The 19,633-nt window shown below is 36.2% G+C and overlaps 1 protein-coding gene across 2 annotated transcripts in view; it reads right to left on the minus strand.

The window, feature by feature from the left end:
• Kcnh7 (potassium voltage-gated channel subfamily H member 7) overlaps positions 1–19,633 on the minus strand; it is a 476,252-nt gene that overhangs the window by 14,342 nt on the left and 442,277 nt on the right. Inside the window, exons 12-13 of one of the 2 annotated variants that reach the window (XM_052181144.1) lie at positions 18,038–18,119; positions 3,926–4,186 (exon numbers count right to left, since the gene is read on the minus strand). In XM_052181144.1, coding sequence (XP_052037104.1) covers positions 3,926–4,186; positions 18,038–18,119 — 343 coding nt within the window. Of the gene's footprint in view, positions 1–3,925; positions 4,187–18,037; positions 18,138–19,633 lie in introns of both variants that reach the window. The other variant, XM_052181143.1, reaches the window with a different exon arrangement.

Here is a 19,633-nt window from a genome sequence, read left to right on the forward strand (position 1 = left end):
ACATAGTGTCTTAGTAAGCTAGATTTTCTACTCTGTGTTGGTGATGTTAAATCAGCATGTAGAACATGAACAAAGAGACTGGTAATGCCAGGGGTATTCCCCAGCTTGTTTTCTAATATCCATTTCATATAGGATCACTTCTTTAGAGAGAGTGAGAATTGATAGCATTGAAAGCTATGTAACATTCTCCTGAGCTTTGTGCCAGAAACCTCATTGAATTTCTGCCTCTGCTAAACAGCTCCTTCATTTTACAATCATGCAATGCATTGATTTTTAAATGCCACTGGTGAATCACATGTGATAAATTATGGAGGATAGCATTTTTCTTTGACCCTTAAAAAAAGGGATTATCTTAGCTGAAATGAATAGAACATGTACTGTGAGATTGAGACTTCCTTGGCTATAATTTAATTTTTAATTGAAATTTAGAGATATGTGATTAACTTGTTTTAATGGTGGAATGAAAAATAAAGAGTTCAAGGAGGAAAACCCTGGTTAGTCGTCCTAATCACATGAGCATCCTTGTAGATACCTTCTAAAAATAGCTCAGACAGGATCTGCATTTGGTTGCCTTGGAAAATGTTGCTATAGTTGCAAGACACATTTCTGCAAATGGATGAACAGAGGGTAAACCTTCACTTCCAGGGTGCACAATTTCATCAGAGTCTACATTTGACCTCAGCATTAGGAAGACCAAAGCCATGTTAATTTTTTTCTCTTTTAAGTTTTGCTTAAATGAGTCCTTCTTTGGGATGACAAGTACCAGAATACAAGGGAGTGAAATTGCCTATTGATAATGAAACTGAACTGTTACAGTGCAGGGGTTCAAACTGCAGTAGCTATATCTATAACTGTACTTACATATTGAAGTTCATTACCATTATGCAGTATTACACTTTGACTCTTACTGGGGAATGATCTTTACATGAATCAAGTTCTTATATTCTTCATTGGTTAATTATAATGATTAGTTATGTTAAATGTATGTCATTTTTACTGGAGCTTTATGTCAATTTCTTTTGTCAGTAGACATGCATATTTAGCTACGCATTATCAAGATAATTATTCATGACTTGAATGTGGATTACTTTATACATTTTTGAAAACATGGATATTTGGAGATGCTAAAATCATTTGAAAATATAATTTGTTAGGCATAGAGAAGAGTTAATTAAAAGTTGGTAGAAGTGAGATTATAAAATGAAGGGCATTTGAATTCACTGTCAGGGAGAATCATTATAAAGTCAAAATCTCAAAAATATCTTTAATGACTTGTCACTTGAAAGTCTAATATTTAAGAAGAAAACATGGTTTTAAAAAATCATCCTCAAATTATTTTGTACATAGTAGATATTGTTCAGTTAGTTCTTCATAACTTTGACTTCCAGGATACAACCTGTTTCTATTTTTAGTACTACCCAGAATCCATTTTCATAAATAACTAAAATGGATATTTGATAATCACATCTAATATTCTGTTCTTCCACTGTGATGAATGAGGTACTATTTCCATGCACTTCATCAAGATTTCAGGTTGTCTAGAGGACATTTGCACATATTCTTAACTTATTGCCATGTGAAATAATGACAGGGTGATGCGACACGATAGCGTAAGGAACTCTGGAAACCTAACCATCTTATACTCAGGAACACTTTGTTGTTGGATATTCCTATGAAATGATGGTGATAAATAGTAGTTACCTTCTCAGTGATAAACTTTTCTAGCTTCCCAAATAAATCATCCCAGTTTTCTTCTTTTGATGTTTTGTGACACTGTCTTTTTTTTTTAAATTTTATTCGATATATTTTTTATTTACATTTCAAATGATTTCCCCTTTTCTGGTTCCCCAATCCCCAAAAGTCACATAAGCCCCCTTCCCTCCCTCTGTTCTCCTACCCATCCCTTCCCACTTCCCTGTTCTGGTTTTGTCTTATACTGCTACACTGGGTCTTTCCAGAACTAGGGGCCACTCCACCGTTCTTCTTGTACCTCATTTGAAGTGTGGATTATGTTTTGCATATTCTAGTTTTCCAAGCTAATATCCACTTATTAGTGAGTGCATACCATGATTAATCTTTTGAGACTGGGTTACCTCACTTAGTATGATGTTCTCCAGCTCCACCCATTTGCCTAAGAATTTCATGAATTCATTGTTTCTAATGGCTGAACAGTACTCCATTGTGTAGATATACCACATTTTTTGCATCCATTCTTCTGTTGAGGGATACCTGTATTCTTTCCAGCCTCTGGCTATTATAAATAGGGCTGCTATGAAAATAGTGGAACATATATCCTTATTACATGCTGGGGAATCCTCTGGGTATATGCCCAGGAGTGGTATAGCAGGATGTTTCGGAAGTGACATGCCCAGTTTTCTGAGGGACTGTCAGACTGATTTCCATCTTTAAAGATATATATTTATTTTTATTTATAAGCATATATGTGTGTGGTGCTGGTCTGTATGTTTACCATGTGCATGTAGAAGCAAGAAGAGGACACTGGACTCCTGGAACTAGATTTACATCCATTTGTGTAGCCCTAGATGAATGTGGGAGCTAGGAACCCGGCCCAACTCCCCAGCAAGAGCAGCAGATACTCCTCAGTGCTAAGCCATCTCCCCAGCCCTGTGTGATGTCCACTTAACTTTCACACATAAATTAAATAAGTAAATAAGGAGTTGGAAAGTAAGACCTAATAGAAAATTTTAAATAGAGCTCAAGATTTGATCCTAGAAAAATTTAGTTATAGATTAAATTGTTTAATAATCATAATCAGTTGGTTAAATGACATTATTTTTTTCTTAAAGATGCATAATATGGGTCCTGGGGTTGGTCAAATAATTTGCTCAAAGTCATAAAGCGTGGCAAAGTTATTTTTAGAATCCAAGTAGTATGACCCACATCTCTAGGTTCACTTAAATAGAATTATCTGTCTAGATATGGATATATAGATCAAATAGTATCAGTCTGGTACATTGATTGTTCTTCCAGGTAGCATTTCAAGCTGTTCTTGTTTTCTCTCTCTTTTACATAAAATCTGAAAAATCAAGCATATTGCTCAGTTTTTGTGTATTTTCTACAACAAATCTTGTACATTTGGTTACTCTTTTCATAAGATAAGTGAAATAAGAATGTTTGCAAGACTATATTTTATTTCAAGATATGTCTTCCTTACAATTCTGTTTGATTTACGACATGTTATAATTGGTTGGAACTTTCATATTATAACATTATTTGAAGTTAAGAAATTGGTGGGAAGCTGCCTCTGCAAATCTTACTTTTTGTCAGGTGGTGGTGGCCCCCAGACTTTAATCCCAGCACTCAGGAGGTAGAGGCGAGAAGATCTTCAGGAGTTTGAGACCAGCCTGGTTTACAAAGTGAGTTCCAGACAGTCAGGGCTACACAAAGAAACCCTGCCTTGAAAAACCAAAACTAAAGCAATCAACCAAAACACATGTCTTGCTAGCTATTAGCAAACAGGCTCTGATCCTCTCTTCCTGTAACCAAATGGCTTCAATAAGCCGCCTTCAGTGCTCTGCTTGGTCTTATACTAAGTCTAGTTGGTCACAAAAAACAAAACAAAAACAAAAAACAAAAATGAAAAAAAAAACCCAAAACCAACAAAAAACAAAAGAAAAATAAACAAACAAAAACCAATCCAAACATCAATAAAAACCAAGCAACCAAACGAAAACAAAAATAACAACAGCAAAACCCAAATAAAACAAACAAAAAATGTCTAAACTAAAATTTTTGGGGAACAACGTTGTAAAATTATGCAAATACATTAGACAAGATTTTTAAAGCATTTCATAAATAGAAAAAGTTAGAAGAACCTGGGCTTGTGCAGTTCATAGTTTTTTTTTTTTTTTGAAAAGCAACCCTTTCCCATCCTGCAGTGAGTAGAGCCCACTGCTGCTTGTACCTCTGCAGGAGTGACTCCTTTTATCTGTGTGGATTCTTCCTGAGGGTGGCATTGTTTCTTCACCATGGAGTTTGCTTGCGTTCACCATTCTTGGAGTGGAATCGACTGTTCCCAAGAAGAGCGGCTTTTGTTCATCGTCAATGGAGGAGATGAAAGATGATGACCTGCTTTTCTTTTCAAAGTGCTTCTTGGAACTCTGATACCGTCTTATTGTATCTGTAGAATCGTCAGCGTCATTTGCACTGTTCTCTTTGCTAAAATCTATCAAAGAAAGGTTATTTTCGTAGTAAAGAAAAACAAACTTGGGACTTTGTACACATTATACTAAATGGCTTTAAGTAAACTGCCTTTTGCCTATGGAAAAATGTAGTCATGTGGAGACTTCTAAATTCAAGAGTAATTAAGTTATCTTCATGAAATAAATAACTGATTTCAAATTTTAAAGAAGACAAGCAAGAATGAGCTTATGTAGTAGAGAAATGGTATATAAAGTTATAAATTATAATTTTAGTCTTAGGATCAGGCTTATTATCTCTTGAGGAGAATGAAGAGACTACGGAGCATGTGTCCTAATTCTAAAATATCACCACTATACAGCTTGTTATTTTTTTTAACCTTTATACCCTATCATCTGTGACAATCATTCACGCATCGTAAAGGTCAAAGCTGGAAGCCACTTCAGTAAAGTCTGGCAGGCAAAATTTCAACCTTAGCTCAGGAAATGGCCTTGACATTCCAAGGAGTTTGGCGGTATAGCACATTGCAAGGAATATAAAGCCCAAATACAGTAATCGAGGTAGGGTTTTACCTAATTACATCAAGGCCACTGATGCATAAGTGACTGCTCCATAGACACATGTCAAGTTAATTCCAGCCCTGAAGGTTGTGTTAGAACATATTTCAGCAAGAAAAACTCAGAAACAAATCTCAGAACTTGTTTCTATTAGTGTCCTGGGGAGAGAGTGTAATTCTCCATCTGGTTCCTGCTAATAGCCAACCAACAGAACTCCAAGAGGTATATCATTTTTCTAGAGAAATTTTTTAAACAGTGTCCCCAACTACTCTGTGCCTGGATGTGCTCATTTTGTTATTTTTAGAAGGCCAAATGAACAGACTTAAGGCCACTCCAGAGAAACTTCCAACTGCTTTTCAAAATTCCCATATGGCAATGAAATGAAACAAAGATGCCTTTTCCTTTTTTTTTTTTTTAAAGAAAACAAAAAAAGAGAAAACTTATAATTTAAATATATTAAATGCCAGAAAGCTGCCCAAGGTAAAAATGGACAGTGTTTAAAAATAAGCTTCATTTGAAAGGAGAATGTTATCTGTCAGTTGAAGTAAAGCAAATGCAGGGGACCTAATGCATTTTCTCTGTGCACCACACTTGTTCAGGAATTCTGTCATTGTTGTGAGCACTGGAGACCCTGTGGCTGTCGAGCCATGTAACAATTACTACTCTGGGATATACACGTCTCTACTCAATCATCAATCTAATTGTGGAAATTCAGATCAGCACACACACAAATGTCCTTGTCTCCAGTGTCATTGGCACTACTCTCCCTATATTCTGAGTTTCCAGCACCCAGCTAAACCTTTTGGCATTTAATATTCAGAATGAGTGGAATTTATATGAACGCAAGCTTCCCATCTTTTTGATATTGACATTCTTTGTCACTATTATCACGGAGGTTTCCCTAAGAGGGAGATTAAACTAGCCATCCATTCATGAGCCTTAGGCATCCAAGTGTGAATAACTGTAGACAGTGTGTGCCACAGAAGAGTAGTCTACTTGGTCACATTTTAGTTTGTAGTTCTCTGTTAATTTTTTAAATCTCTACACATGGAGGTTGGTGAGAAGTTTCAACAGTTATGAATATTTATTGAGTTTAAAAGGACCCAGGTTTGGTTCCAAGCATTCACATTGCATCTAAAAACTATCTGAAGCTTACCTAAAACTCTACAGGTCTCACACCTTCTTCTGACTTGTGTAGGTACAAGACACACACTTGGTATACATACATACTGGGCCTCTATAAAGGCCCAACCTTGACTTACTAGCATCTGGTTTGATATCAGTTCCTTAGACACAAGACATAACGGATAACATGAATGAATTAAAACAGCTTGGTTTCAATTTAGGAGAGTTACACAGACTGGGTGAGTAAAGAATTACTAATATTTAGTCCAAGAGTCTAAAAATGTCAATTATTTCAACTATACAGTTATTTCATATACTCTTGCACTCATTAGGGTTTTTTTGGTCAGCTTTACAAAAACTAGAGTCATCTAAGAAGGGGGAACCTCAGCTGAGGAGCTGTCTTCCTCTGAATGGCCTGTAGGAAATTTATTTTCTGTCTTAATGATTGATGCAGGAGGACCCTGTCTACTGTGAGTGGTTCTGTCCCTGAGCAAGCAGTTCTGGATTGTCTAAGAAAGCTGGTTGAGCTACCCAACAAGCAGTGTTCTTCTATAGTCTCCGCTTCAGGGGCCTGCTCTGAATTCTTGCCTTACTGCCTTTCTTCCTCTCCACACCTCAATGATGAAGTCTTATGCTTAAGCCAATTAAACTTTTTCCTCTTCGAATTGGCTCAGTGTTTTTATCACAGAAATACTCTTAGCAAGAAGTGCAGGTAAATGAATAATGAAATAAAGAGAAAAAGGTTGACGTGCTTGAATGTTTCGGTATCTCACTAGATGATGGCTGTCTGTGTGAACAGCTGCTTTGGTGAAGCCTCCCCAAAACAAGCTTTTCTGTTTAATACTAGCTAAATTAAAAGTTCATTTTCTAGGATACAATGCAGAAATGGAAATGACAATCCACTTGTAGGCTGAAAATAGAAACTGTCATGTTTAGTCTGGATTCTGGCAGGTGTAATTCATGCGATTGAGCTGTTGAAATGCACTGTTATTAGCCGCCTAGTACTAGATTTTGATGGTCTGTCCCATTTCTGTCTTTTTGTAGAGAAACTGAATAATTTGATATCTATTAAACAGTATCACACAAAGCTTTTCTTCCTTCTCCTCATGTTGTGTGTTTGCATGCCAGGCAAATATTGCAGATATAGAGATTATATTCTCAAACAGATCTGAGGAAATATTATGTTTTCCCTTTTCTAGATATGAGATAAAATAATCTCCCGTTACCATCATTTACAAAGAAGAAATTTTATTTTCTGCCTGTTTGTTTCAAAATTGCTTTCTGAATCAGATGACTATAAATACTTGTTGTTGCTTTTATCTGCCATTTCGATGAGTTGACAAGACATTTTACTTCTTTCTTATATCACAGGGCATAGTTGTATGACATGCATGGCTTTCCACAGAGATATCTCTGTAGCCTTGGAATTAATTCAAGTTCATAGAATTAACCTTGTTGATAGAATGGCTGTTTTACAAATGATAGTAGAAATATCCTCCATGTCAAAAAGTCTGGGAATAAATACTAAAACTCCCTCTGTCTTTTACAAGTTCTTCCTTCTAGATTAATTCCGACTTGTGTTAGACCCAACAGAGAGACATAACTCTTGGTCAAAGAGAGACATTTAATGGGCTCTCTAGGCCTTTGGGTTTTATGGCTCCCACTGGTGACAATTTGGAGGTAGTCTGAGTAGTCTCTAGCTGGTTAGTTTAGAAAACATTTCATTAGGAAATTAGAGGCAGGAATAAATTTCTTGTCCTCAAGTACCTTAGGTCCTCTGTAGCTTCAGAGGCTTGGAAGGGGACTCTAATGTAGGTTTCCATACAAACACAAGATTAAACAGTCTTACTAACTAAAAGAAAAAAGTCATGCATTCGGGGAGTTGTCTAAGGATGCACAGTTTTATTTAGGACAAATAAGTTCTAAAGCTCTGTAGTAAAACAAGATAAGGGGTGCTTAATATGTAGTGTGCCTAACACTTGCTGGGAGAAGATCTTAAATGTTCCTTCCACAGGGAGGAAAAAAGTTATGGTTATACTAAAAACTTGATTGTGGAAATCACTTCTCTCTCACTCTCAGTGTGTTTGTGTGTGTGTGTGTGTGTGTGTGTGTGTGTGTGTGTGTGTGTGTGCATGAATATTCAAATGTCTCATTATATAGTGCAGTTGTATACAGCTTCTGCTTTTCAACCATGTTTCCAAAGAGTTTGGAAAGAAAGAAAGGTTTCACAAGCATAATGGGTAATAAAAATTAGGTAATTATTTGTTAATGCAGGGGTGTTAGAACATGGTCAAAAGAATGGTTCATGGTGAATAATGCCTCGGGGGAACTGTGAAAGAGGCTCCAGGAAAAAAGGCAAATAGTATTTTACCTCAAGTGTGGTTTTGTTCCCTAGATTGTTCTTGGACATGATTTCATGCCTCCTGTGACAAATATTTACATTCAATCTATAAGGCATATTGATTCTTGTCGGATGTCAGAAGATAGTTTAGAAACTATTTTGGTGAAAGAAGATGACAAGTGCTGTCGTTAATGTGCCCTGAGTCTGGATCTGGCTTTCTGCCTCTTTTTATTTTTATTTTTTGGTGTGTTCCCAGATATAATCTATAGCATGCGTTGGGATATTGTATTGAAGTTGATCTGTCCTGAGAAAGTTCTGTTAATAGTTAGTATGTACTTACTGACATTCATTTACATGTTTTTCTGAACTCAAACAACCTACTTTGATCAATGCTTTCTTTGTTACATTCCTATTAAAAAGTGCACTTTATAAACTGCAGTAAGATTGTCTATAGGACTAGACTGTATTCTGATGCATCCTTTCAGATCCTCAGATCCCATATCCAGCAGACAAACTTTGCACAAGTCATAAGGAAAGTCGAAGGGGTTTGTGTATATGTGTATGTGTATGTGTATGTGTATATGTATATGATGTATATGCATACATAACTTCCTGAGATGTAGCCAGTTTGGCCTCAAGCTCATTAGTTAGTCAAAGAGTATCTCCAATTACTATACCCTACTTCTCCATGCCGCTTTTGGGCTTATATGCATAGATCACCATGACTGAAAATCAGTTTTTTTTTGAGAAAGATAATGCAGAATACAGACATTGAATTATTTAGTCTATTCAGTCAAAAGGGTTGATTCTTTTAATTTTAGATTTATGCTTTGTCTTGCTCAAAAAATATGTTTAACCATGTTCACATTAACTCCTTCATTTGCATTCATTGATGTTATATTGTTTTGGAGAAACACTTCTAGAATTTAGTGGGTTATAGCTTATAATATAGAATCACTAAACATATCAAGTGAAAGTATCTATAGTTACCAGTAGAAATAAGAGTTGCAATGATTTTAATGCACTTAGATACTCTTTCCTGGAACACTAAGTTTTTAATTTAAAATGCCAGCCTCTGTAGGAGCAAGTAGGCTCATGGGGCTGGAATGAGAAGCATGGTTTCCATGATTTCTACTTTAACACTTCATTTTTCTCTTGTATTGTTCCCATATTTATTTATTGTATTCCATATTTAGTTTTTGGTGTTTTGTATTGATAATAAGCTTCACTGTGACTGCAGCCATGCTGGAGTCCTGTGTCTTAGGGAGCTGATTAAGTAGATATGATCGAGGCAGTACACACAGTTCTCTTTTAGAAACACCAAGTTTGGAATTCTGGGAGACCGGCTATTTGTCTAAGAGTGCTTATTTTCTTTCTGATTGCACACATTTTTCAGATGGAATGTAATTGGGACTAGTTATTTGCTGTATTGTTTGTCTTACAGTCTTGGAAAAGGAGGAAGACATGTCCATAAAGGATGAGTGGACGTCAAGGTAGGTACTTCTGCTGATTCTACTGTGAACTCCATCAGATACAGCCATGTTAGATCTGCCTTTGGGAGGCTCACAATTTTTTTTTTGATTCGTCCTCTTTTGGTAATGATTCACAGTAACCAAGGGTTAAGGTAAAAAAAATGTCGCAGCAATTCATTTTCCTAGAAATTCACAGTATCAGCAGGTACAGTATGTCATGGTGGTTGTTTTGTTTTATATCAGCAGTTTCTAAGGAGGAAAACCAATTAAAAAGTCCCACTTTCTAAATTATCATTTTCTTTCTGGTTACAATTTGCTACAAAAAAATGGAAAACTAAGTTCTGCAGAATTCAGTAGAAATCTCTTTTTGTGCTTCTCTCTTATAAAAAGGATGTAATAAAAATCGAAAAGCATAGATGAATAGATAGTGGCTATAATTTAGAATGTTTTATTTGTTTCTTTGTTACTTAGTGAAAAATGTTCTAAGTGCAAACTAACATTTTAGAACTAAAAAAATGATTTAAGTAAAATAACTAAGTGCATTTAGTATACATCAGATGTTCACTGACTTGTGCAAGTGAGAGGATGATTGATGCATATCCACAACATTGCTGCCATTACTGGTTATTAATGGACATTGGTACTGCAATCATTTGTTAGTGACTACTTTGCACATTCTGTCTACAGAAGAAGTTGAGCAGCACACTCCAAATATTTGATCATGTACATCATATATATATATATACACACACATAGGTGTTTTTGTTAATGCAACTACATATTTTATAATATCCTATCCATAATACCTTTTCTGTGTTAATCTATATTCCACTCTGCTAGCCTTTTATTTGTATTTTATTTGAAGCTGCAGACATCATAACATTTTAAGAGTATTTCTAAGGTATAATTCATCACCTTAGCACACTCGGGGGTAAGTGTGGTCTAACTTTGTAGATCACTTGAGTAGAAGTGATTTTCTTTTTCATTGTTTCCCTCATTAGTTTATTTTGCCAGGCCATTTCAGTTTCCATGGCAACAGAATACATTGCTGAGCCGTCATTCTTCTTTGCTTTATGTAGCAAGAAGATTCTGCTTCCATCTTGGTAACTCTAGCATCTCTACCTTTGCTGACCCTAGTTATATAAGAGATCCTAGATACTTGTAAACTAGAAGTTAAAAAAGGAAATACTCCCCACCCCTTTCAAATTTTCTGTGACAACTCTTTCCTGTTGGAAAGTGATTTTATTTCCTTAGAAGAAATCTGAAGCTCATGAAGACAAACCACCTGCATCAACAAATTTATTATGCTTAAATCAACTTGGCAGAGGTGCTGATCATTTCTTTAAATATGTTCTATTTGCATTTCAAAATGGACATGCTATGGGCTGAATTCCAAGAACTTCCAGGGCTACACTGAGTAGGCAGTGGGAAGCTATGCAGGACTCTTCTCTGCTTCCTGACTTCAGGATTTGTCAGTAAGCTAACACAAAACTCACTGGTACAGTCCCTGGAAGCTTTTACTTTTTATATAGCCTTAGGTTCTTCAGTTTTAGGGAATTCTCTGGAAAAACTCTAATCTTGTATACTGATCTCTCTCTCTCTCTCTCTCTCTCTCTCTCTGTATATATATATATATATATATATATATATGCATATATATGTATAAATGTATATGTGTGTGTATTTATGCGTGTATATGTGCATATCTGTTTTCTAGAAGATAATTTTATGTCACAAAATGTGGCATAAAAGGTCACCTAAAGAGCTTTAGATTAGGGTGACAGGGACTAAATTGCTTTCAGCAAAATTTGCACTTGCCAGTAGCAGCATAGAATCCTGAAGACTTTGAAAATTGCTGTGAAACTCTTGTTTCTCATTGTCCAACTCATGCTAACACACTGGCTTGCCAGGAAACTTCAGAATGATACAGGAAAGCATATATCTTGCCATCTACACTTTATATAAAATAGATCTTAAAGACTAAGGCTGCGATTAAAGGGAATGTTTTAAACGTCAATAGAAATGTCTGGGTGCCTGAATACTGTGTGAATTGGGACATGATTTCAGGGCCTTATCAGAAGATAAAAAGGTGAGATTGTTTGCTTTGAGAATGGGGAAAGTGAACAAGATTGAAAGTGGATTTAATAAATCTTCAACCCTATTGGAAACAATACTACACAGGCTACATCACTAGGCTGTTCCTCATTTCCACTGAGATAAAACCAAGAGATTAACACCAGGATGAGGGATTTAGATTAAGCCTATGGAAAAACAGCTTGACATCAGTGGTGCTGTTTTAGAAAAAGGTCACCAATAGAATAAAGAAGGTCATTGAAGAAAATAATTTGCCTATTTATAAATACTTTATGCAGTTGGTTAAATGATTTGATTATTGATCCAAGACAACACTTATCAGATGGTTTTTTGTTTGTTTTTTGTTTTTTGTTTTTTTTGTTTGTTTTTGCTGAAGGCATCTAGAGTTTGGTAGAGAAAAAAAAAGACAATTATGCCAATAATATAAGCAAAGGACAGGCTTTGACAATTTCATAAGAGGAATGTACCTTAGGAATTCAAAATAAAATCCTTTTGCTTTTAAATTGATTAAAAAATGTTCACAAACCATAAATTTAGAAAGTGAAAACTAGTCTGGTATGACTGTGAGTTATGAATGTACACTTGTGTTTGTAAGAATTTGAATGTTTTAGATGAAGGATGAAAATTCTCTTTCAATGAATGACATATTTGAGAGCACAGAAACAATGTACACAAAAGAGAGTAGAGTTAGTGAAGATGTTTTTTTCCCCCAATTTATAGGTTGCTAATTTGTCCTGTTGATGGTGTCTTTTGCTTTATAGAAGCTTTTCAGTTTTATGAGATACCATTTATCAATTATTGATTTTAGAGCCTGAATTATTGGTGTCCTGTTTAGGAAATTTCCCCTGTGTCAATGATTTTGAGGTTCTTTCTCACTTTCTCTTCTATTAGATTCAATGTATCTGGTTTTTGTTGAGGTCCTTGATCCACTTAGATTTGAGCTTTGTGCAAGGTGATAAATATGGATCTATTTTCATTCTTCTACATACAGAATACCAGTTAGACCAGCACCATTTACTGAAGATGCTTTTTCCCACACTGTATGTTTTTGGTTTCTTTGTCAAAGATGAAGTGACCATAGTTGTGTGGGCTTACTTCTTGGTCTTCAATTCTATTCCATTAATCAGTCTGTCTTTCTCTGTACTAAGACCATGCGGTTTTTAATCACTATTTCTTTGTAGTACAGCTTGAGGTCAGGGATGATGATTCCCCCGAAAGTTCTTTTATGGTTGAGAATTGTTTTGGCTATCCTGGGTTTTTTTTCCATATGAAGTTGGTTGAAAATTGCTCTTTCTATGTCTGTCAAGAATTGAATTAAATTTTTGATGGGAATTGCATTGAATCTGTACATTGGTTTTGGTAAGATGGCTATTTTCACTATGTTAATCCTTGCTATCCATGAGCACAGTAGATTTTTCCACCTTCTAACCCTACACCTGATAGAGGGCTAATATCCAAAATATATAAAGAACTCAAGAAGTTAACCAAATTACCTAGTTAAAAATTGGGATACAGTGCTAAACAGAGAATTCACAACAGGAGAATATCAAATGGCCAAGAAGCACTTAAATGTTCAAGGTTCTTAATCATCAGAGAAATGCAAGTCAAAATGACCACGATACCACCTCACAACATCAGAATGGCTAAGATAAAAAACTCAAGTGGTAGCTCACGCTGACAAGGATGTGGAGAAAGAGGAACACTCCTCTTGCAAACTGGTACAACCACTCTGGAAATCAATCTGGCAGTTCCTCTGAAATTTGGAAATATTCTATCTGAAGATACAGCTATACTACTCTGGGGCATATATTTAAAAAAAGCCCCACCATACCACAAGAACACATGTTCCACCATGTTCATAGCAGCCTTATTTGTAATAGTCAGAAGCTGGAAACAACTCAGATGTCTCTCAACTGAAGAATGGATACAGAAAATGTGGTTCATTTATAAAATGGCATACTTACTATTCAACTATTAAAAAATGAGGGCATCATGAATTTTGTAGGCAAATTAATAGAACTAGAAAATATCATCCTGAGTTAGGTAACTCAGACCCAAAAGGGCATACATGGTATATCCATACATCAGTATATCCACTGATTAGTGGATATTAGCTAGAAAGTACAGAATACCTAGGATACAACCCACAGACAGTAAGAAGTATAACAAGCTGTAAGACCTGAGTGAGGATATTTTAATCCCACTTAGAAGGGGAAGAAAATGATCAAGGGAGGCAGAAGAAGGGAGGGAGGGAACCTGGTGGAAGAGGGCAGGGGAAGGGGAAAAGGAGAACAGGGTCAGGTAAGTGGGGAAGAAGAGGAAAGAAGTCCAGAGGGCCAGGAGAATGAATGGAAATAAACAGAAACTAGGGAAAGTACCAGACTAGGGAGGTGAAAGACTTTCAGGACTCAATGGGGGTGACCTTAGCCAGAATGTTCAATATTGGGGACAGGGAACTTGAAGAGTCCAGCTCTAATAGATATGCAGGGCTTCAAGTGTAGAGACTGCTTTACTAAACCACAGTCAAAATTTCTGACCCAGAATTGTCCCTATCTAAAAGAATTGCAGGGACAAAAATAGAAAAGAGACTGAAGGAAAGGTGGTTAAAGGACAAGCCTGACTTGGAATCCATCTCATATGGAGGGGACACCAAGGCCTGACACTGTTACTGATGCTGTGATATGCTTGCAGACAGGAGCTTAAGCATGGCTCTTCTCTTAAAGGCCCTACCAGCAGCTGACTGAGATGGACACAGATACATATATCCAAGCATTAGACTGAAGTCAGTGACCTTTATGCTTGATTTAGGGGAAGGACTGAAGAAGCTGAACGGGAGAGTGACCTCATAGGAAGACCAGCAGTCTCAGCTAACCTAGACTCCAGGTAACTCCCAGAGACTGAGCCATCATGTAGGAGCATACATGGGCCAGTGCATGGCCCCTAGCACATACATAGCAGAGGTCTGTCTGGTCTGACCTCAGTGGGAGACTCTCGAGGCCCCAGGGAAGAGGGAGGCCTGGTGTTGAACACCCTTTTGGAGACAAGGGAGAGGAGGAATGGGATCAGGAACTGTGGATGGGGGAACTGGGAGGGAGTAAATGACAGGAAAGTAAATAAATAGCATAATTAAAATTAAAAAAAAGTTTAATTCACTAAAAATGGATGTCATCTTAGTAGATGATATTCCCTAGGGAAAATATTCCAAGGGAACAGAGCTAAGAAGAGAACTTGAAATAAAAAGACAAAAAGGAGGAAGAAAAAGGTTATGAATTGTATTCAATTTGGGCTTCTCCTCCTTCTTCCAGTGGCTTAATCTGGTCTACAAACCACAATCCTCTTGCTTCAGCTCCTGAGCAGTAGGGGAATGACATGGATCATTCTGCCCAGCTCATTTGTAATTGCAATAGATAATATTGCACATATGCTAAGCATTTGAGTTTCTGAGAACCAGTATATCACATTTCTATGAAGTTTACAATTCACAGGTAGACAGCACTGAGAAGTCATATTTTGAATAACTACAGCTAAAATAAAAGCTTATGAGTTGATTAACTGAGAGGCAAAGTGGAGGAGCTCTTGGGAATAATAAGAGGGTGATAATATGAAGTAAAAGACTCAAAGAAGAAGATAGAATCCAACTTTATGAAGAATACACAGAGCAGGAGAATCTGTTCTCCTCAGGGATGAGTCCTTCATAGATTCCCCAATCCAAAATTTTCAGTCTTAAATATATTTACATACCACCACACTAACTGTACTCTGCAGATTGTCTGTCTACTATCACCTATCCATCTATCTATCTATCTATCTATCTATCTATCTATCTATCTATCTATCATCTATCTATCTATCTATCTATCTATCTATCTATCTATCTATCTGATAGGCTTTTTCTATTCTTCAGTGATACAAATAAAGGCTAGATTAAACCAGATTAAAAGGAGATAAAGGCGGGTTTATTAGCAGGTAGCTGTTGGGTGGGTTCACAGATCTCATAGGTAGAGGTTAGTGAAATCACACATCCAGGCTAAAGAAAGGGGGTTTCGTAGAGATTAGTTGAGGAGTGATGACCAGGCAGCTTGGATTGTGTCCATACATGGTCAAAAACTAAGCCCCTGGATAGGCACTCTTGGGTGGGTTGTCAGAAATGAAGAACAGTACTGATGATGTGTTATCCTGGAGTTTTCTCCAAGTGGATGTGTGGGTGGGGGTTCTCTGGGTGGGTGGGGTCGGACAAAGGATTGCTGATGGAGTTTTCTAGTTTATGCTGGGGGAATGAGGAGGGGTTTCAGCCCAACACTATCTATCTCATTTTTCTTCTCTTCTCTTCTCTTCTCTTCTCTTCTCTTCTCTTCTCTTCTCTTCTCTTCTCTTCTCTTCTCTTCTCTTCTCTTCTCTTCATCTATCTATCTGCCTATCTGCCTATTTATCCATCCATCCATCATCCATCCTTTCTTCCTTCCTTCCATCCATCCATCTACCCATCTACCCATCCATCCATCTATCCATCATCTATCTATCAACTACATCTGTAGCTATACTTATTTCTTATTTATGTCTAAATGCAATAATAATAAAGAAGTCACAAAATTGAGAAGGACCAGGGGCATGGGAAGAGTTGGAGTGGGAAGAGGGAGGAGTGAAAATGTTGCAAATATAGTACTCATGTATGAAATTCTCAAAAAAAAATCAAAAATTTAACTTAATAGCAACATCAAATGAATATACAGAATGGGAAGTTCTTAGTGGAATTTGGATATATGGTTGACACAAATATAATTGGATTTAGGAAAAATCTCATCAGTGACCCAAAATGCAGAAGAAACAAAAATAGAGTAAATTTTACACGGGAAGGTGAATTAGTTGAAATCTAGTTTAGTATTCTAAGGGGGCAGATGATGATATATGAGCTCAGGATTATGATGGTTGTAGAGATAGAGATTTATGAAGCAATGGACACCTAGTTTTGAAAGTAGAGATGCTAGAGAGAGCAGTAAGAGGTCTTAGCAACACTAGAAATTCTGCATAGTTCAACAAGCCAACCTACATATGTTTGTGGAACTGATTTAGATGGTGTGGACATTTGTAAAGCAATACGGTATTGAAAAGGAACTGAATTTTAAAGAAGCATTAGGAGATTCCTTTGAGAATTTAAGAGGATAGTTTAATAAGAAAGTGGGCTTTACAATATTGAAGCTCATCTGGACTCTGGTTTAAGATATAAATATCTGTACTTCCCAAGTGAGGAGAGAATGAAATATAAGACATATATAATGCTAATCACAGAAAGAATATATTATTTATAAAGAAAACAGGAGATAGCTTAAGAAGATCTGAGGTCTGAGGAGAGAGCTCTGGCTATAAAGTCCTTGTCTCGTAAGCATGAAGATATGCATTTAATCTCTATAGCCCATATAAAAATGTTAAGACATTCCATGTATTTCCAGCAATGGGAGACAGGATTTCATGAAAATCAGGCCAGGGGAAAAAGTCTTAAGGAAGACACTGAGGGCAGGGATTTTTTGTTTGTTTGTTTTTGTTTTTGTTTTTTGTTTTGTTTTTTGTTTTTTGTTTTGTTGTCTTTTGTTGTTGTTGTTGTTGTTGTTGTTGTTGTTGTTTTGCCTCTGCTCACATGTATGCTCATGGTGAGCCACAGACAAGAAGCAAAGAGTTTTTATCAGGAAGAATTTGCTCACAGCGTGCTGCTGTGAGGCTGGATAAATAAGAGAAGACCAGCACATTTGTGAGATCAGCAAAAGCAAATGTCTTCATCAAATCTTTGTCTAGACTGTCAGGCACACTTTTGTGTATCTATATTTAGGATCTTATTAGAGGGGCTTGTGTTTGTTCCTGACTGAGGGTGGAGTCATCTCACTCCTTAGGGAAGATGAGTTCTATTTTATACTTTCTTCTACATAATAGATCCTTGTGGTGTTGGTGAGTGGATTGAACTCCTCACCTGAAATGATAAATCCTCTTTTCAAAACACTCCACTCTATACCTTTAGTCACAGGTATCACCCATTATTAACTTGATTTTATTTTTCAATTAGTGCACCCTATATTTCTATTGTCCTTGAAGTCTTGGAGTGGCTTTGTTGAAAGATGTAATCTAAGGTTATCCACCCCAAACGAGAAACAATGTTATTAGTTTGGGAACAAAAGTGATTTTCCTTATCCTATCAAAGCATGAATTAAATTTACTATTATAATCAGAAGCACTTACTCAGGAAGAGGTAGTCACCATCTGCTGTAGATTAAACTTTACAAGTAGAAAGAATTAATTACCTTTGTCACCTTCACTTTCAAAGGACAATCTCCTTCTTCGAAGTTTACTGGTGTCCCCTTCAGAATCATTTAGGGATTGGGACTGAAGCAAAAGATCAGCCTTTGTTAGTGGAACTCAAAGATAAACATAGGAAGTTATCCAATGTGAAGATGATGCATTATAAGTGAACTCCTTACTACATCATATCACACCAACCCTTTAAATATCAAGAATTACATTTTTGGTATATAGCTACAATATTTTGATTGAAAGTTGTATCTAAATTACAAAGCAGATTATTAACAAAACAGATTTACAGATTCTAGTAGTTTCACAATTTTATTGGGAAACCATGTTGTGTAGAAACTGTGCATTAAGAATGTTAGGATCTGGCATTAGCATATAGAGAAAAGCTTTAAAAAATTAAAAATTTAGAAATCATAGAAGAACCTGTATTATTGCCTACAAAAAGTATGAATCAATTAACAATAGCTAAGATGTATTAATTATATAATAATGAACAGGAGTTTAAACTTTACAATAAAAACAATAGATGTTATACTAACAGATCTTTATTAGACTGTTTCAGCTTCTCCTCCTTTTCCTCTTTTATTGTCTGTACAATATCAATCTTTTAAATCAAAACAGAAGCCCCAAACTATTCATTTGGGTATTGTCTGAATATTAGTACAAAGAAGTTATCTGAGGTTTGCATTTGCTTTTTAGAAAAAACGAGAATGAGGTTGGTGACATGTGACTGAGATCAGAATAAAGTTTAATTAAACTATCATGAAAGCATTCTTAAACTGGAGACTTCTTAGTGCATGTTTTAATTTTTTTTCAGTAGTTTGGAAAGAAGGAGTTAACTCAGTCAGTGCATTAGAACACTGAATGGCAACCTTGTGACCCTGTCAACTGCTGTTTCTTAAGTCCCTCCTAGTGTCCGCAAATGACTACAACTGCATGGAGACTTAAATCTAACACTGTTTTAACTGAATACTGATTTAGGGATTTTTTTCCCCATAGAGTACTTTAGCTCATATGTAAATACACTGGGCAAATACCAAATGCTCAGTGTTTGATTTATGTGACATAGGCATTTAGAATAGGAATGGGATTTCTGAAATTTGGGAGACTAACTTAGTAATTGTAAGATACAATGTAAGTCTCTGTCCACAGAATAGGACTAGTTCAGAGATCACAGTTCATAGTGGAGCACAGTAAGAGTCACATTCTCAAGATTATTTTAGGTTAAGTGATGTGTATTATTAAAAATAAAATATTATTCTGGTTAGACCATAATTTATTCATTCCATTGCTTAGATTCTTTTTTTTTCTTTTTGGATTTTTTGGATTTGTTTTTTTTTTTGAGACAGAGTTTCTCGGTATAACCCTGGCTGTCCTGGAACTCACTCTGTAGACCAGGATGGCCTCGAACTCAGAAATCCACCTGCCTCTGCCTCCCAGAGTGCTGGGATTACAGGCATGTGCCACCACTGCCCAGCCATTGCTTAGATTCTTACTTTATTGTAAGTCAATTAATTCATACATCTTTAATTTGAAAATTGAGGTTAGGATAAATTTAAACTTTAAACAGGCTAATCTTCTAAATATCA

Source organism: Apodemus sylvaticus, chromosome 5, assembly GCF_947179515.1.
Source record: "Apodemus sylvaticus chromosome 5, mApoSyl1.1, whole genome shotgun sequence".
Taxonomy (NCBI): domain Eukaryota; kingdom Metazoa; phylum Chordata; class Mammalia; order Rodentia; family Muridae; genus Apodemus; species Apodemus sylvaticus.